General features: G+C 34.2%; 2 protein-coding genes across 2 annotated transcripts; one reads left to right on the forward strand and one right to left on the reverse strand.

The window, feature by feature from the left end:
• The first annotated feature begins 3,018 nt into the window (after positions 1-3,018).
• LOC119081014 (transmembrane protein 104 homolog) lies at positions 3,019-5,818 on the forward strand. Its single transcript, XM_037189697.1, has 6 exons — positions 3,019-3,212; positions 3,285-3,413; positions 3,485-3,697; positions 3,766-4,034; positions 4,163-4,365; positions 4,432-5,818. Exons 2-6 carry the CDS (start codon positions 3,369-3,371, stop codon positions 5,187-5,189), a joined length of 1,488 nt encoding a protein of 495 aa, XP_037045592.1. The 5' UTR covers positions 3,019-3,212; positions 3,285-3,368; the 3' UTR covers positions 5,190-5,818.
• Positions 5,819-10,509: 4,691 nt separating this feature from the next.
• Positions 10,510-21,062, reverse strand: LOC119081005 (inhibin beta chain). The gene is made up of 4 exons (XM_037189685.1): positions 20,215-21,062; positions 18,029-19,423; positions 13,337-13,572; positions 10,510-12,163 (listed from the first exon to the last, which is right to left on the reverse strand). The coding sequence occupies exons 1-4, from the start codon at positions 20,312-20,314 to the stop codon at positions 11,462-11,464; spliced, it is 2,433 nt and encodes an 810-aa protein (XP_037045580.1). The 5' UTR covers positions 20,315-21,062; the 3' UTR covers positions 10,510-11,461.

Below are 21,062 nucleotides of genomic sequence, written 5' to 3' on the forward strand. Positions count from 1 at the left end.
CGTTTTATTTTAAAGAAAATATATATTTACAACTAGGTCCCACCTTTTGGTAGGGTCAGGTCCCTTGACTGACACTTCTCTAAGTGTATTTTTGATCTATTTCATTGCATTTTCATTTTTTATTGTTCAGCTTCAGAAGCATCACTGATTCCAGTTTTTCTTTCAGCTGTATCACGACAGAGTAAAGTTTACCAGGCAGTAGCGCTGATTTGACTAGGGACCTGAAGTAGCCCTATATTTTTTGCGAATATAATTTTTCAATTTATGTCAGTGTTCATTCGAGTTCACTTTCATACGGTGTATTAGGTCCGTCAAATGAACCGATCCTGCCTGGTTTATTTTACTCTGCCGTTCTAATACCAACGTTTGAAGGTACAATTTTTTTCATGTGAAACAAAATGGCGTCGACATAGGGATTTCCCAACCTGGAAATTCCTAAACTTTTAGTTCAACTCACACCGTCAATTCTAAACCGATTTTATTAAATGAGGAGTTAGAAGTTAAAGAATCAATAAGAAATGATCAGTTGTTAGGAACTGACCTCTAATTACCTCAAGAACGACATAAACGCCGAAAAACATGAAAACCCGATACAATTCCAGAAAGCTATAGGTGCTAGAGCTGAGAAGACTCAATTCAATTCAATTCAAGTTGGAAAATATCAGTTCTAGGAACTGTGGAAGTCCTGGCAGTGTCAGAGTTTAGGAATTTTCCGGGTCACTATTTAGAACTTTTTCTCCGTCCAATATGAAAACTACTATTCGTACCACGGACTAAAAGTCTTTTTGATCGTCTCCTTCGTCTCGTTCCGGAAACACGCTAAAAAACGTTTTTTTTAGTTCTAGGTAGGAAATAGTATGTTACATACCAAGGATCAAAAAGGTGTGTTTTAGACCCAGGTGGTGAAAACGTCCAGGGATGGAGCGACGCGAAGCGGAGCGGAGACTAAGGACGTTTTCACCACCGTGGTCTAAAACACACCTTTTTGATCCGTGGTTTGTATACTATTTTTCTTCCTGGAGTACCAAAGTCACATTCCGAACAAAACATAACAACAAAACTGAACAACATACCGGTGCAAAAGCATTCCATATTAATGCCGAAAGTAATCCGTATGAATGCCTAAAGAAGTCCGTTCCGTGTGCATGTATTCTCACAAATGTCGAAAAATAAGCAATCTGTAGGAATGCCGAAAGACATCCGAATGAATGCCGAAAGCAGTCCGTATGAATGCTGAAAGCAATCCTTATGAATGCATTGTCACAAAACACTAAAAACATTACATTCGCGTACATACAACAACTTGACACATTTGGGAAAGAATAAAGATAGGATCGAAAATGACATAAGCGGGAATGAAAATTGAGAGAAAATAGTAGGGGAGAATGTTGCTCTTTCGGTACTAAATTTGGTGAGTGAATGTGACGGTTTTGGTACTACAGGAAGAAAAATACTATTATTTTTAATTTTTCATATAAACCACTTTTCCGGCAGGAAAAGTGATTTTCCATTTTCCAGATAAAGAAAGAATTCGAAAAATTTAAAACGAGCGGATTGACACAAAGGCCTGGACTATTTGTGTTTGTAATATGCTTAAACATATTTTATGCAACTCAGCATCATAACCTTTTAAAATTGCCTCTGTTGCATAAACCGTTGTATGAATCTCGGCGCAGAGTACTTTATTTGGCTCACGATGTGGATTATGTCACACGGCTTCGTGTCATAATTCACGCCGTAAGTGTCAAGGTTCTGAAAGAACAGGTTAAGACCTTTTCGAGTTGATTACGAAGGCGGTGAAATCAAAATTTTCCTGTAGCGACAACTAGGTGTGGAAAATTTTGTATGACGATTTCAACTTAACAAAAAAAAATTGTTTTCAAGTTGACGTTTCGAACAATATGTATGTCTACATCGTCTATATTGTCAAGATTTGTGTTTCACCCGCTTTCGTAAGTGTCTTGTCTTAACCGGAACCTTGGTAAGTGTGCCTAAAATTAGAATTTTAAGTGAACAATTCGATGAAAAAGTTAACCGAAAAATACATTTCAATGCTTCCTCCACACTTTCCATTTTGAATTTCGACCGCACTTACGGCGTTAATTACACATCTAGAGCCTAATAAAATACTTTGCACTCAATGTTATAAATAACTATGATGCAGGTCTATTTATGTGAACTATATCATATAAATCAGTGAAAGTATAGGTATGGTCTAATGTCAAAATTTGTATGATGCGGAGGAAATAGCGATTTCAAATCAAGGTTCTGAAAGAACCCGGTTAAGACAACTCTGAGTTGATCACGAAGGCGGTGACACACAAATTGAGTTCAGCGGCTACGAAGTTTATATGAAAATAGCAACTTACCAAAAACAAAATTCCGAATTTTCAAGTTGATATCACACACAATCTGTACTGAGTGCGTTTATCGATTTCGGTGTCACCCGCCCTTCTGGGTGTCTTAACATGTTCTTTCAGAACCTTGTTTCAAATAAACAAACTCACGTTTCAGTGAAAATCATTGAAAGGTGAGTTTTTTTTAAAATGAAATCTATTTCTATTTCCTCCACATCAACTTCCATGTCAGAAAACAAATCGGTGTTCACTTTTGCTCGTGTACTTTCAAATTTATTTGAAGTATCGCATAGAGCTTGATATGAAACGAATTTTAAAAGCTAGGGTCGCGTAAAATGTCTCATTGCGAAACATTTTACTGCGAAATCGTTTATTTGGACAGCCCCAACCTTCATGTTGCTAATGTGTTACATGGCAATTATTCAATTGTACATGCACACACACGTGATATATAATAAGGAAACACTAGCGTGAACTCACTTGTTTCCGTTAACAGATGACTTTCAATTCCACATCGTCGATGCCTTTTTAAGAGTACCCATGTTACTTATGCTAACATTCAATTCCGCTGAAAAAATGCGCTTCTGTTTGAATATGACAAAATAGACGGCAGATCTCTTCTGTGTTTAGTGAAAACAGCTGACAAGACACGCCAGACACTAACACCACGTATCTGACAATTTTTGACATTTGATTTTATTTCATTTGCATCGTAGATTAAAAAACGAAATGGAAAATTTGAAGCGACCAAAAACAACGTATAGTTTCGCATAAATACATTTTGTGATTGTTACTTATCGGTTGCTCCTCCCCTTCCTCATCCATGATACCGACTGTCGTTGATGTTTTTGTGTCGTGAGTCATTCTGTTGCAGTTGATGACTGTCATACACATAGGAAATATTGTAAATAAACACCAACAACAAAGAGAATCAAAATATAGGTCCCAGGTACACAAGTATCATATTTGAATACTTGCCACGATTGATATAGTGTGCTGTAAGTGTGAATAATGCCTTTTCGTGAAAGAGTTGCCGGTGATGAATATTCGCCATGGGTAAGTTCTTGAAATTAAGCAGCTTTTCACTTCGCCTGGCAACATGCCATTATGATAAACAAAATTTGCAGATTGGTCTGGTGTTTATATTCAATTTAATCGTTGGTACGGGTGCACTTACCTTGCCTGCTGTGTTTGCGAAAGCAGGATGGTGTCTCGGTTTGATAATGATAGTCGTCCTGGCATTCATATCTTACATGACTGTTACATTCATAATAGAGAGTATGGCCTGCGCAAATGCTGTCATACATTGGAGGAGATTACAATTTCTGAAACGCGATCGGGTAATGATTCTATATTTTACCATAAGCCGCGTTCGTTAGTCGAATGATTCCATTTGATTTCATTACAGCTGGCCACTGATGATGAAGTAGACAGCACTGATCCAGATGAGGCAATCAATCCAGAAATTAGTGAAGCAAGTATTGAACATACTCCGCTCTTCTCACAGAGCTCCAGATATTATGTCCTTGACCACAAAATAGAACTCGGTGAAATGGCCGGACTATTCTTCAACGATATTGGTCGAATACTGTTCTACCTGTGCATAGCAATCTACTTGTACGGTGACTTGAGCATATACTCGGCAGCTGTTTCAAAAACACTGCGGGATGTTATTTGGTGAGTTTGAATGTCTTGAATTTTACAGACTCAACAGAAATGTGGTCGGAACCGCAAGCATAATTGTTGAGAAAAAGTTTATCATCTGCAACTCCAACACACGTCAAATAACTATATTTTGTCTCTAGCGATCGCAACATGACATCGGACAATATGACCGACGATCAAATGGACTTACAACCTTGCTGGCAAGACTATGAGACACTCACCAGACTAGATTGTTATCGATTGTCACTAGTCGCATTTATCATGCTATTGGGGCCGTTTACCTTTTTCAATGTCACTAAAACGAAATACATCCAGATGTGCACAATACTCTTACGGTGGCTGGGTAAGTCCTACAAGTATCATTCAAGATATTTTCGAATCTAACCTTTCACTTCTTTCCGAATTTTAGCTTTTACAGTCATGATAAGCATTGCTGTCCATCGTCTATTTGTATCGGGAAATCAAGGTCAACCGCCAGCGGCCAGGATTTTCGGTGTACCGACTCTGTTTGGTGTTTGTATATATTCATTTATGTGTCACCACTCTTTGCCGTCGTTACTAGCTCCAATCAGCTCTAAGAAATCATTAAAGTCACTCCTATCAATTGACTATTCGTTGATAGCTGCGTTCTACTTGTGCCTGGCACTCACCGGAGCGTTTGCATTCTCTCATTTGGAGGACTTGTACACATTGAACTTCGTGCCAGTCGGACAAGGATCATTTCTTTTAAAATCAATTGAGTATTTCCTGTCGCTATTCCCAGTGTTCACATTGTCCGCCAGTTTTCCTATAATCGCTATAACGCTACGCAACAATCTGCAGACTCTATTCCTGGATACAACGCGCATTGAGTCGTACAATTTCTTTTTAAGGCGAGTAATGTTCCCTTTATTGGCCATTGTACCGCCCGTTTTGGTCACATACTATACGGACAGTCTAACCAGTTTAGTTGGATTTACTGGATCATATGCCGGTTCTGGAATTCAATATTTCATTCCGATTGCATTAGTGTATTCGGCACGAAAAACCTGTAGTGACTTGCTGGGTCAAGGTATTCAAAATGAATTCCGAAGCCCATTCGTGAGTAATGCTTGGTTGGTTGGCGTGGGTGTGTGGGCCATTACGTGCGTCATATTGGTGACAGTGAATTTTTTCATTCGAGTTTAAATCGGGAGAAGCGTATGTACACCAAAGTGATTTTGAATGTTTTATCTGGAAGAAAATTGTTGTGTAAAGAAGAGAGTTTCAAGTTATCATAGAGACTGAGAAGATACAAAATAAGTAACTTTTAACAATAATAATTTTTAAGCGATGAATTGAGAAGCAACAGTTTAGTGTGAAAAGCGATCTCAGATCAATTTCCTTTAGTCAGAGTTTTTGTTTTGTTCTTCATTAACCGAACTTACAATACTGAATGACGACAATAATTTTTTTTCAACACTTTTCTTAAACAAATATACCAGTTGGCCAATAGTTTGCATAGAAAAATTAGTCTCGCAAGAAATACTGTCTTCCTCTCTCAAAATCAAATGATGTCTTTCATCGCGACATTTTAATTTCTTTTTCGAATTTGAATTGTAAATTGATCGATTGATTAGTATCATTTTTTGCATTTATTTTACTGAGAACGTATAAGCGTAAAGCTTCTAAAATTAACAACAAAAATATTTTACTTAAGGAAAACAACTGTTGAATTATCATATTTTAAGTGAATTGTACATTACATGTGACTACTTCCATCTATATTTGTTAAAATATGAATTTATTTATGAGACAATAAAATCATTGTGAAACAATTATCATTTTCCTATCCAGTTTAATTTCCCAAAATGTTTTTTCATGCCTTAGGGCGAAATTAGCTGCTTTCGCCCGCTAAAGAATATAAATCAACTTTCACCATTTCATGTTGTAGGTGACGAATTCGTATTAGGTGGAACACCAAAGTAGGAGATATCGATTTAGACTTAATAGTAGTCTATTCTATTATACAACTGTAAAGTGCACTTTACAGCAGAGCAAGCGAACTTTCAGAAGATCTTATGCTACTAGACCTTGAAACCAGTATATCGGTTCTCCAATGTTTACAAGTCTACAGTTCGAGCAGCATAAATATTCTATTCTTTCATTGTTAGTGCTATATGAACTTTTCTTACGAATGAGTGAGATTACGCTGATAAGTGGGACTTTCGAAAACCTCGTACATGCAAATAACCTTAATAAAAAGTCATATTAGGAGTACCCACCTTGCACCTTTAGATAAAGAAAACCAAAGTTAGTCCAAAAACTAGTGTTTATATGCTTCATACTGTCATTTTCTGCACTTGGGCTTAAATTTTTCAACGTTTGTCCCAGTAGGCAGCATATAATAGTTATTTATCTACCAAGGTAGGTATGAAGGTATTTTTTCGCACTAGATGTCGATTGTCGATCCGAGGCGAAGCCGGGGTCGACAAGACGTCGTGTGCGAAAAAATACCGGCATACCTACCGTGGCAGATACAACGTTTTTCGCAATTTCGGGCCATAATCACCTTTCCAATGCAAAATATTACCAAAATTTCTACCAAACATTCACATGCAAACATGAATTCATTTGAATGATCAAGCAACCTGTTCTATATACACATTGCAATGTGATGTATAGAGACGCGTTAAATAAAATCAAGTAGTCAATGCTTAGTATGTACGCTTCAACAATACGTTCTGTATAATTGTGTGACTCTGTAGCCGAATGGCTATGGTCGTTGCTTGGTGTTTGGAAGAATTTTGGTGTTGGATGTTCAAATCCTGGTCTGTGCAAAGTTTTTATTTATAAAATTTAGTCTTTCTTAAAGGTACTGAGCTATGTAGCGTGCAAAAAAAATTTGAAAAAGCCCAAGTGCAAAAAAATAATCAAAAACGCACTGTGAAATAAATACCTTCAAAACGACATTAAAGGGATGCATGGAAAGGTGATGATTATGGACCGGAATTGCGAAAAACTTAATACGTAACTCTTTCGGCCTCCTCAATCGATACGTAAATAACTATTAAATATCGTGACTTCGTCGCTCTTTTCCTATGTCGTTAAGGAAAAACGTTGTTCCTAACTTATGCAAAAAGGATTTTTTATCGAATTCGATTCCAGCACTCCGGCCCGAGGTGGAAAAAGCATTTCAGCATGCGTTAGGAAAATAACTATTACATAGCTAGAGACAAAAGGATGAAAAGTGAAGCTTTAGTGTGAGTTTTGTTGATCCGAGGCGAAGCCGAGGTCAATAAACACACAAAAACGAGACTTTTCATTTTTATCCTGAGTTATGTAATGGATTTTACATGCTGAGGGCGTCGAAAGTAGTGCTCAACGTACAAAATATGATTTTAATATACTAGTAAACACTTGATACAGTGCCGCACTGGCCATACTAGGAAGTTTGGAGATACCCGAGGAACTTATGAATTTTTATATGACAAAATTTAATTAGTTGGTTCTTTTCAGGGGCAGCCCTGACTTAAAATTGTCTCATACGTCAGAAAAATTCAAATAGACCCGAAGAAAAGTGGAATTCTACCGAATATATTCATGGTGTCATGGATAGTGTCATTCTCCAAAAGTTGAAAAACCCTAAAATAGCTACTGCACAACATACACGAAAAATTTCGAAATGTTTTAAAGGCCAGCATACGCGACATCAACACCTCTATCAATTACCATAATTTCAGTCAAATGCGTTACGTATTATCGGTAATATGCAACAAAAACTATTTTGATCACCCTAAGGCAGACCATTTTTTCATGATCTCTGGCGTGAAAACATAATTACTTTGAGGATTTTTTTTGTTGCAAATGACTCAAAAGGGTCCCCTGATTCAATTACTGTATTCCCTCAAAAATCGCCGATGGCTTGTTTTTAAGTTGTTCGAAGTTTTGGCAATTTGACTCTTAACTTTTTTTCAATCTAGACAAAATCTGTTACTTTGAAATTGCACCTAGGTGCTCCTTTTAGAAACAGTTAGTCATATGTTTTCGACGATGATGATAAGAATAGACGATAAAATGCGGCTAATATTCTCTTATATAGCCGTATACATTAACATTGAAGTAACAGACTGAGCATGATCATTAAATTCAAGATGCTACTACTGTTAACATAAGAAGTAGCAGAACTAATGATATCATTCTACAGCCTGCTCAATTATGTTAGAAATTTGTATGAGAGTTCTGGTTTTTCTTCGTTCCACTCGTTCTATATTTTTTATATGTTCTATAATGTTAATACGTTTCCAATTTGTGGTTGTAAAAGGTTGAATGGAACACTATGTTGAAAAAAAGGATAATTAAAACTCACTGTGGAAGGAATTTAAATTATTTTTTATATTTGTTTTATACTTTGATTAAACTTAGCCCTAAAACAAACCCTCTAATTTTATTCTCATAGCGATTTATTTTGGTAAATTTATTTAATTTTTAATTTTTTTTATTATTTTATTTATTATCTCTTTCTTGTTTTGTGGTAGGTTAATATTTTTTTAATATAAAATTTCATTATAAAAAAATATTTTTTTTCTTATTTTTCATTGCTCTTTAAATTCGTTTGTCTATATACTTTTTTATTTATTTATTTAAACTTATAGATATTAATAGTAATTTTCATTTAATTATCTTCAACTATACAAATTAAATCAAAAAAATTAAGTGACGTAATTGTTCTAACTAGAGTTTTTTTTGTTTTGAATTTTTATTTTTAAATTTTTATAATGAAATTTGTAAGTAAATTGTTTTGTTTAATATTAAGTTTAATTTCGTGAGATATAATTGAATATTTACCATAGTATGAATAATGCGTTCTCATGTTTTTGTTTCATTTTTTTAAATTTATAAATTGAATTTTTGTTTTTGTTATACTTCATTTTTGTTTTAGTATTTATCTACAATTTAATTTAGCGAGGCCAAATTATTGGAAGAAAAATTTGTCGCTTATTGCTTCTTCAATTTTTACTTTTAAGTTTTTATGTACATTTTTGATTCAATCAAGTAAATAATTTATTTTTGGTTTGTAGCTATAATATCACAATTCGGCCTCCATTTCAATAATAATAATAATAAGGAACTATTATAATGACTACGTTTATTTATAATTTGTCTTTTTTAACTACAATAATTTTGATGCAAAAAATTTTTAATGAGAAGAGTGAAATGATTGTTCATGTATGGTATATGTAATGTTATTAATTGCAATTTTGGCATAAAATGGTTTTTTTTAAATGAATTTGGTAATCAATTCAGATGTGCGTATATTTGTCATTCAAAAGCTTTTTTTAATGATTTTTAAAATGTTCCTATCTATATCTCTATAATCAATAAGCGTCATGGATTTGGAGTTCGGTAATTTGATCAGTGGAAAAAGAAAATCATTTTGAATCTCATAGGATCACTATTTTGAATTTTATTTAAATAAGCCTGCGGAAAATGACTGATAACAGGTAACCAGGGCGGCAAACATGTATATGTGAAATGAAAACTATTTTTAAGTAAAACGTTAATGCACTTTTAAAGTTCTCTTGATTTAGTAGCAGACTCTACATCATCATTAACTGTGGATGCTGACTAACAAATACATTCAAAACTACAATCGCATCTGTGAAGTACAAAATTCACACAGAACAAAATAATTGTAACATTGTCACTATCCCTAAAATCTCGTTTGAATTTCGGTTTACAAAAGTTTAGCCTAGGGGATTTTGCCGATCTTCATTTTGTAAAAACAAATATTCCAAAGACGTAGAAGAGATATCAAAATGAAAATCAATAAAACTTTAGGTGGTTCTTGGTTCATATCAAGATGTAATTTTATGAAATTTTTAAGAAAAAAATAAGAATAAACATTTCTAAAATAAATTCTGGGTTAAGTCAACATAAGGCTTTGTGTGATTAATGTTTTCCAGCTGTTTTTTTTTTCTTCGACATCGTCTTCAGTGCTTTCAAAAAAGAAGAGTATATAGAGTCATCTCACCCATAAGTGTGAAATTGAAGAAGTGTAACGAGAGTCGCATGTGGAATACACATGGAATGAATGGAACGGATTGAACATAGAAAACTCATCAAAAAGACGTTGGTTTTACGTTTCTAAATACTAAATTCATGTTTAACATTTAGATCCAACTTCATTCGATAACTGTTGGTATTTTACTTCATTCTAAAACAAAAAATGAAACATTTAGTTTGTCTAAACTATTTGACTTTAAACATATTTCGACACAAAATGAAATGACAATTTAACTATCTATTCATCTGTATCGACAACGGCGACGATAATAATAAATGATGATATCCAGCTAATTATCTCTTATTATAATAACAAAATATACGCTAAACCAATGAAGGAAAAGAATTTTTGCACCAAAAATGTGAAAGTAATTCAAACAAAAGAAGTAACAGATATAATCATTATATCGCGATAGGTTTACAAAAAGATTAAAAGATTAATTTTAATTTTAATGATGAAGTGTATAAAGTATGTCCCAAGAAGCATACAACTCTACATAACTATAGTTATTTCTCTCGCTATTGTCGAATAGAACGATGATAAATTCAATATCATTCGCTAAAAGAAATTTTGAACCAGTAACAATGCAGTTGCAAATAATTACACACAAAAGCTGTAAAGCTTTTTGAAATGTCACGATGAAATTGTCAAAGCTCATGTGAGCAACCGTTGTTGTTATGTCTCCATTACTAATGACATTTAAAGAAACATAGACTGGCAGTAACGAAGAAAGGTCAGCGTGAAATCACCGAATGATGAACTATCAAAAGGTCAACGTTATTTCATGGCGTAAAATTTTCAGCATTAACAATATCAATGACGGAAAAAATTAAACATTTAAGTGAACTTCTGAAGTTCTTTGAATGAACGCCACACCAGTCTACATTTATGATATCATTGTCCATTACTTATTTGATTGTGTCTTTGATGTGAAATTGGAAAAAGCTTAAGCTTAATTTTTAAATTGTAATCGTTATAAGGGTTTAATTTAGAGTCTTATTACTAGTTAAACGGCTCTCATTTCTTTTATATACATAACATCAACAATACTGAATAATCACAAAGCATGAACCAAGAAAATCTGTCCATTTCAAAATAATTTTCTTGTTAACATACATCATTAACAGACCAACGCATAAAATTGATCTTCAAATTATAGTACAATTTTTGATCCCATAAAAATCGACGTTTAATATCACACCACTGAAATATGCTGCGACGCTACATTCAGTGATTTCCAGCAAAACAAAAATTTAATCAAACAGAATAACATTATCTTTTCCTGGGGTGAGTGTCGACAGTGCGCTGGTTAGTGTTTACTTGAAACCATTTTATCAATTTCATACAAAAAAAAACGTTATTGTCATTGCCTTTATCAAATTGTTTCAAGTCGAACAAACAAAATTTCCACCGCTCAAGGACACCCACATTCTTCTACGATCATTTTAGGTAGATCGCGTTTAACAATTTTCTTATTTTCTTCGTAATATATCAGCGACATGCTGGAGAATTTTACCGGAGCACAACACGGTTGTATGCCGCTCAGGCGATCAATTTTACGATATTCCTCTATCACATGGCTATGGTACGATTGAAATACGTCCGGTGTGCGAGGGCCACTACAATCGCCCTTACAATAGTTGGCATAGTAGCCATGCGGTGCTATAATCCAATCATCCCAACCCAGTTCACGAAAATCAACGTAAAACTTCTGTTTGCAACATTGTCCGGCCGGAGCACCGGAACAATCGAATGCACGCCGTCGAACACGTTTCATAACATTCGGATCAATGAAAACTACTAGAAATGGTCGATTCGGTATTGCTTGCCGATTAATATGCTGTTTCGTTGGTACGTTTAAAATGTAATTTAGATTTTTGTCATTTTTGGTGTGTTGTCCAGTGCGATATCCTGGATGTGAATGATCGAAACTGTTGAATAAATGCAAATCGACACGATCGCCACAACCGGAACAGTCAACCAATAGTCGAAGGCACCTTTTATCGCCTTCTGCATACCATTTTCGTACCGTATGAGTTATATCGAATTTTTGCCAGCCCAATTTCGATAAATCCAGACTTTTCGATTTTATCAATTCGGTGCGACGGTCGAATTCCTACAATTAATCAAAAATTGAATCATAACTTTGTTTCCTAGTGCGTTGATAAATTACGTAACGCAAAAATGGGATGTTTCAATAATCTCCCACCATTGCTACCGATTTCAATAGCTGGCGAATCTATCTATCAAATCTAGCCGCTATTGACTGAGGAGGCTACGAAGTAAAAACAAGAACCCTAAATCTCTGCTATTCTATGCACCATGTTTCTTATTGCCGTTTTTAAGAAGCAACCTTCTTCAACGATATGGGATATGGGCTGCAACAAAAAATCGATTCATTTGAAATTTCGTAAACAATTTTATAGCCAGTGTTACAACCACAAATGGTTACTATAATATGCTATATTCATTAATATTTCAAAGGATCAAAGTAATTCACGAATCCTTACATTAATACAAACACTGCACACTCTTTGTTTGTATTGAGAATTCAGGCGATTTATACATATTTACGTGTTACGGCATGTTTCATTTTCATTTACATTGCCTAATCACGTAAAGCATTGTACTTACGAGGTTCCAAGTTGTTATTTGACAAGTGGGGAATACAGCCCTCCCCTTCGGGTCGGGCTGTAACACCCCACTTATCAAATACACAACTTGGAACCTCGGAAGTAATATACTAATAAAAATTTGGAATTTTAGAGTGAAATTATGAGCTCGCGTGACGAACTGTGGCTGTTGATATTCCTGCCCCGATATCTCACCTCTGTCACTTTGGGTTTTCCCTGTTCTGTCGTCACGTAGTTTCCATACACATAAGTATTTACATAAATTGAAACGGGGAACAAACCGAAACCGTTAAAAGCTTACGACAGGAGCTTTCGTTTTACTTGAAATTTTTAATAAGGAAACTATTGTTTGTTTGTTTGTTTATGTTCGTCCTCACAGGATGATGTTACCGTCGTTTGAAACGACCAGGCAAGAATAAGCAAACTACATGTCGAAATCAAAAAAGTAATAGATTTTGCATCGGGTACTAGAAAATACCCTGAACAACTCAAGTAGCAGATGAGTAAAGATATATCTTGATAATTCTGTCGCAAGTAAAAGGTTGAATAAAGGTTGGTATGCTATTTTTAGTGAACTGTTCTAATTTGTCAAATCTGCTCACTTATTGAAACCGCTTCCAACAACAAATTAATTTGCAAAATTTTACAATATTTACCTTATCCGCTAGTACTGTTGAATTGGATGGAGTATATGATTCCATAACACGAAAGACCCATAGTGTTAGGCTTCGATCTGGTGATGCAGCAAAGTTTTTTCTTCGAAATTTTCGATAATTTGATCGTAACTCAATTTTAATCCAAAGTACAGCTGATCGAACACGTAAATCTTTTCCTGATACACGATCCTCATTCGTTGAAAATTCAATTAATCGTTGCCCGTTCAGCAAATAGCCTGCAAAAGTTACAGAGTTTTATTTTTGAGTTTCTAAATATAAATGTAATTTCTTGTGTACCGAGTAGGTAGATCTGTCTATAAATTCATATTTTACAGTCTCGAAGTATGCAAATAAGCAAATTATGAAGCTTGAGTGAACTTTAGGACGTTCCTAATTCGATATAAAATTTCAAATGGAATTGTCTGACACGGGATCTAGCCCAGATCATTTTGGTGAAAGGTTAGTACATATCCACTGAACCATCCCGTCCGCACAATTTTTGACCTTTTGATTTGATTTGCATTTGAGAAAGGTTTGAAAGTTCTGGAATCTGTATATTTTAAATGTCTATTTTTCGCCACATACATGACATAGGAATCTTAAATACATTCATTGGTGTAATTGAGAATATTCCTTTCTAAAGTGAACCCGTGTCTCTAAGAACAATATTCTCTACCAATTAAAGCTAATTTCTTAACTTCAATTTTAATTGCAAAAAGTTACTACATTTGATTGTCTCCTCCGAAATACTCTACGTTAACCGATCAATTTATCTGAGTAAATTATTTTCAGTGTAGTAATTTCAAAGTAGGTCAGACAAATCTCAAATATTTTATCAAACTGCTTTTATCGACTGAAAATTATGTCTTTAATAAAGCTCATAATAGTTGTAGTAGCATCAGCACTATCACCAGCGGTAGGAGAAGAAGATGTAAGCTATCTTTTATTATACAAATGAAGAGAAGGAGATATTTCCGATTGCTGCAATCAATTAAATATTCGAAATGAGAAAGATTTTATTCAGTTTTTTTTTTCATCTTCGCCTAGATACATAAAATATGCTATGGACATGTCTAAGTCTAATCTCAATAAAGTATTCGCATAAAATTTTTTGGAGTTGCTCTATTGACCATCCGAAAAATCTGAATATATGTATATCCAATCGGTTCATCTATAAACTACGATTTTGTATGTATATATACATGAACTGAACAACCAATAATTGTAAAGAAAAAAAAAATTATTAAATCCAACCCTCTTTGTGCTCTCGGACATTTATCAAAGATAAATTACAACAATTTTTACATCCTTAAAAGCTATGTCTGATCTTCTCCCCATGTGATGGCACTATCCCATTTCAGTTTTTTATTTTTTTTTATTTCATATTCTTAAACAGCAAGAGACAATCAAACCGGGAGACATCAACGGCTAGAGCATTCACACATATATTATATCGTACACAAGCATATAACATAGTAATGGTATGTATAGTACAATACAAACGACGTTTTACAATAGATTTCTGTGTGGCGTCACGTCGGAGCCACAAAAAATCGATCTTGTCTAGTCTTAACTTTCTGTGCTATCCCGATATTCATTTCATATTATACTTACTACCTACATATATACCATCTACTTGCATTCGTATATCACTCAATGTATTTCATGCTTTATTTAGTGTAATGCATAAATGTGCGCACATGTTTGCAGAGAGATGCACTATGAGTGTAATTATGTACTTTCCAAGAATTTTGGCCAGTATTTACGAGCATTTAATTTATTTGCTGGATTCCACTTGATGGATGTCGTAGGGACAGAGCTTAATTTCGTTTCTATGTCCAATGTTTAACGGAAGGACCAACACAATATAAATGTATAGGAAACTGAATTTTGGCATTGAAACAATGTACATTGCATGCGATTGTGCAGTAAGAAAAATGATACAAATCATACATCCTTTGGAAAGAATGATTTTTATGAGTAAGTCATCCACACTCCAACGGGCACTGTGGACTAACATTCACATAGATACGGATTATCTAACGAAATCTTTCGCAGAAACTATTTTAGCACTGTTGGTTCGCTGACTTCAAAAAAGGATGGTAGAAATCATTGGGAGCCAAATTTGATTCTAATCATGTTTTCGCATAAATTTAGCAAATTTGACGATATTCGAGAATGTCAGAAACTCGAGTATCGAGTTATAAGCTGTCAATTTACTTTGCGTCCATTAACATCCCCAAAAAGCGTTTTCTTCAGTAACTTCGAGCTTTAAGATTTTAGGAATGTCTATAAAAAAAATTTCAATAAGTTGGAAAAATTTTCTTTATGCCAGCATTATATTTGCGTTAACATTATTCAGATTTTTTCGTAACATTCTCGAATGAAATCAATTCAAATGAAGGATAAATAACAAATCTGTCGGAAGTTGAAGTAGAAACTTTCAGATTTGAAAGTTGAGGTTGTCAATATCAACAACTCATCCTGAGTTTAAGTTTTAATTTATTCACTTTTTTGTCAGTGCGAACGATACTATGTCAAGGTTTGGCTTATATTTGCGCATTTATAATTGATTATGCATACTCCTGAGTGGATTATGTTCTAATTGGGTGATTCATACTACGGCCTCATCGGTTATCGAAAAAAGATGGCAAAGTGATAAGTTCTAGGTAGTGTCTGTAGTGTCCCTTTAATAGTAAAATGCTAAAGAAGTAAAAGAATTCGAATCAATATGGATGATACCTAGCTCAATAGAGTAGCAGACTTGTCGTAAATGAAAGTTCTAGGTTTTAGGCGAGTGGTATCGGCTTAAAAGCTTTAAATAAGTGGCGTCAATGAAAGAAAACGGAAAACCAACATATTTTCCAAGTTGGAGGTTGTGGTGGTTATTACTTTTAATCCACAATTTTTGAGAGACATTGGAATAACTAGATAACAATTTCTCGTTGCTTTTTATACGGACGCGGTACGACATGAGAAATCCTAAGAATTCTTTGAGTGTATGAACTTTCTAGTTTCACTTTACTTGCCATGCCGCCATATAAACGGTTCCTAAATGTGAGCCTGCTAATGCATTTTCACAAATAAAGCGATTGTTATAACGCACTTCTTCTTTTGTCAAAATATCGTTCTGTGGTACAGAATCTGTACCCGTTGAGTATTTTCATTTCAGGCTTTACGTCAAGTTTTAATGACAGAACTAATAATAGTTTCGAGCAGCAGTTTCGAAGTTGTAATGAATGCTACTTATGCAACGCATAAAAAACTTTATTTTAATCGGCAAGAAACTTTTTAAATTTGTCTGAAAATTCATTTCCTCTCGAAAGTAGTTTTTTATAACAATGTGAAGTTTGAAATTTACACACACGGTATTTTGAAAACCAACACACTTTCTGTTTTGTGGTTTACTGATTTCTTGTGAATTTTGCATGTATTTTTATATGCAGAAATTAAAAACTCAAGAAAAACACAGAAACAAAAATGTGCCGGGTTTCAAAATTCAGTGTGGTAACCAAGGATGAAGAGGTGTTGGTGGGTCTAAAAACAACTTTAATGAACTTGAAATCACCTCTTTAGATTTTTTTTTTCATGGAAAAATCTAGTATTTAAGGACCAAAGCACCTTGAACGTTTACAATGTAGCTATTCACATATTCGCTGCTAACAGCATTTCTTCGGCTTGCTATGAAGGGACGCTTTATCTTTTAGGTCTAAGAACCAAGGCTCCCTCCATAGTATGCCGAGGAAATGCTTTCACAAGCGAATATGTTAAATACTAGACGAAGGAACGAGAACTCGTAAAGGCAGCAAGTGTCTGGGATATTCAAGGTTAACATTGAAAGAATTTCGAATAATATTGAAGAATGATAATTTAGCTGAAAGAGTTTTTATATATTTCCCTACTGTAAAGTGCACTTTTCGGTAGAGCAAGCGAACTCTAAATCGCTCGATGTATAATAAATATTATGCACCTGTGTCTAAATGTTTATTTTGACGAATTGGTGATGGTGATCCTAGGCCGACTCGTCAAAATAAACATTTGGACATAGGTGCATATCATTTTTTACGTGTCGATGCAAAGATAAACCCAAACTCCCTCTCCAAACTGATGCATAATGTTAGTCTTACTAAAAAACTTTAAACTCGATGTAGAAACCGTTCGAGACGGAGTCTAGTCTCCGAGCTGATGCATAATGTTAGTCTTACAACACAGAGACATATAGAACTATTTACTAGAACTTGAAACTCGATGTAGTAAACAAGGTTCTTGACTTCGTCTCGAACCGTTTACTACATCTCGAATCTAGATACCGTTTAGCATAAATATCTAAAATATAAAAAAAAACTGAAAGGTGGAACATTTGCACAGTAAAATCTGAAAAATTAGAACTGCCAGTTTTTAGGAACTGACAATTTTTCCAAAAATGTGTATGAAAATTCGAGAAAATGTTCACAAAAATTTCACTGGAAACTATTTTGTGTCCAACAATTGAGAGCATTCTTTGAGGACGACGACGACGACTTTTGTCTTCGACAACTTGTCGCCGACAAGGACAACTCAATCAAATAATTTTTTTTTCGAAGTTGGAAAATAGCTTGTTTTAGGGCCATTAGTCAAATAAAAATATCCTGCAATGTTGTTACTAGATCACACATCTCAAAAAGAATATTTAAATGAAATATCAACTCTTACCTTGCTCTGCAAAAGTGATAACTTCGCGTGTACGTCCAAAATAGTCGTCCGGTTCGGCATCGACATTGTCTGGCGGTTGATTCAACTGTTCTGGCTGCTGATGAAATTCATGCCGTTGCAATAATTGTCCGTCAATATGATATGAATCATCCTCATTTACAAATAACAAATTATTATCACTGTGGTCACTGATATCACTGAAATTGTTTATTTTATATAAGTCCTTGGGTCCGTTGATTGTGGTACGATTTCGGTGCACTTTTAATTTATGGTTGTTATTCGAAATGCTACTTTTGTGCGCGTTATGATTCAATGGGATTTTCGTCGTAGTACTCGATCTGTGTTTGTCGGGCTGAGAGCATACATGATTTTTACTTTTGCTGGGATGGTAACTGGTCTGATGTTTGTGTGTGATATGATGCTTGGGATTATAGTTGGCGTAAATGTAGTTGGTGTTGCTGTTCGAGTCCATGAGATTTTTGTTGTAATGGTTGTCGTTGTGGTCGATGTTGATGCGGTCGTTGTCCTGAATGATATGATTATTGGTGAAGGTAGAGTCTCTGTAGGTAGCGTTCATATTGTTGGTGATATGGTTTTTTGATGTAACGAAGTCATAGTTATTGTTGTTATTGGTATTGATCGAGTTACTATCAAACAAATGACGATCGATTGACTTAAAATAGTCGTAGTAATTTCTCGTATTCGGTTCGAATTCGTCATTCTGCAAATTCGTATCGTCTGCCCGGCTCAAAGTATTTAGGATTGTTTGTTTCGAAAACTCGTGCGTTATATTAGGTTTCGATTTGAGTCCTAATTTCGATAGAATTTGTTGTTTTATCGCTTCCAAACGCAAAGAATCTGTGTTTATGGGCCTGAACGTCGCAGCAGTCATTTTAAATTTAGATTTCGTTGACTGGAAACGCGGTCGCATTTTATTTGATTTTGTCTGAGTGTCGCCTACACTCAATCCAATAGCACAATTTGGACATACTGCCCTCGACTTTTTCTGAATCACTTCATTGCCATTTACCATAAAATTACTGTCAGATTTCAGATCATTAGAGTCTATCAATTGTACCGGATGATGTAAATGATGATGATGATGGTTGTGGTGTTGATTGGTAAGCCTATCTTGCTGTGTTTGTTTCATTTGTTTAGACTTTCGCTTGCTGAATTTCAGTGTGTCGTCCGATTGAACTAAATTCATTTGGTATCCATGTTCATTTGACGGATTGATGATGAGGCTGCTATCGAAAGTATTTTCGCCGTTGGCGTTTATTACATCTGTACTACATTCAGACACGCGAACAATGATCGGACTTCCTAGCCACACCAAGCCCAATAGTACCCAAACCAGTCCACCGGCTAATGAACGTCTTCGCTTTCGTCCAGGTCCTGGAAGTGACATTTTGGGATTCAGTGGTATTCAAATAAAACATTTTTATGATTGCATCTGTGTTATCAAATACAGTCGGAGAAATAAAGATTAATATAGGTTTTTTTTAGAGATATCATCATTTATCTAATTCTCTCAATTGCCATTTGAAATAACATGCGAAATGAAAGAATACAGAAAAACGATGAAAACGATGATGCCTCTTAAAATCCCGAAATCTATTCTTCTCCGGCTGAATTGATAAAGTGAACTGCATTTTATTGTAAATGATTTAAGGGTGGAAATATCGTCTCTTTGTTTAAGAGATTGACCAATAACCATTGTAGTAGATTACATTGGATGCGGCGGAAGTAATTCATCACATGAGGGATCAATTTGTGTTACAAGCCAAACTCACGAGTATAACACTCATGAGTTTGCGAAAGTGTTATTTTGAAAGGGGTAGAGTTTGCATATCAGAGCCGAAGGCGAGGTACACAACTAGCAGTAAATTCTATAACTCGTAAGGCGATATATTGGGTTTTTCACATAGAAGTTAGCAATTTCTGAGAATTAAAATTTTATGAAAAAAGAAAAGTGAGGCCAGAGCCTACTCGTAACTTTTATATGAACAATGCAAGTTTCGCATAACTTTGTGTAGTCATATTACTGAGTTATTGCAAATTTTCAACAAACTTCACATACAAATCTTAAGCTTTTAAATTCTTCCTAGGTCTGTATGCAAAGATTGTTTTTTTGACAGCAATTTTGACGCACAATCTACTACTTCAAAAAATTATTTTCTTCTTACCTGGACAACTGGGGCCTGGACCAGGTACTGGATATAAATTTGTCCAACGTATCCAACAATATGTCGCTGAATATTTTACATTTTTTGACGGTTTTCCCATCACCTAGCTAATTTAATAATTACTTTTTGCCGTTTAATTTTAACAATTTTTTTTCTATCTTTAATTGGTTATTATTAATTAAATTGAAATTTTATTGTTATTATGGTGTGACTTATTGCATTACTAACAAATCTAATTATATTACGGTCATAGTCCGATGTCATATTTAAAATGTAAAACTTAACAATATTTTTTGGTTTTTGTTTTTTATTTTTTAAATAAAATGCAAACCGAAAAAGATATTTTTGATACAAAGCGTATAAAACTAATTTTCTGTTGTTTGTTGACTAATTATTTTTTTCTGTTTTTTTTTTTTTAATATTTATTTCGGTGGATTTTTACTCTAAGTTGTATACAAGAGAACGAAATCTAAAAAAAATATTACAGAATTTTTGATTGTATTTTTACCTTAATACCTTTTAGTTAATTGTTGTTTTTACTTGTCTAAATCCATAGAACAATTTTTAAATTTGTTTTTTTTTTCGTAATTTTCAGAAATATTTTTCGGAAATTGGTGTTTAGAATTATTTTTTTAATTTTTAATATTTATAGAGAAGAGAAGGATGTATAGTTATAGAAAGAGAGAGGATTGAAAAGATAGAGAAAAGTGAGTTTTAATACTGTAGAAAACTTAATTGATTGGGGTTCGTTTTTCTTGTTTTGTCAAAAATTGATTTTTTTATCATTTAAGTTTAGTTTTCTTTTCTTTTGTATATATAGTATAATGTATAATAAAGGACAATATATA

This window comes from Bradysia coprophila, unplaced genomic scaffold (genome assembly GCF_014529535.1).
Source record: "Bradysia coprophila strain Holo2 unplaced genomic scaffold, BU_Bcop_v1 contig_350, whole genome shotgun sequence".
In the NCBI taxonomy this organism is placed as follows: domain Eukaryota; kingdom Metazoa; phylum Arthropoda; class Insecta; order Diptera; family Sciaridae; genus Bradysia; species Bradysia coprophila.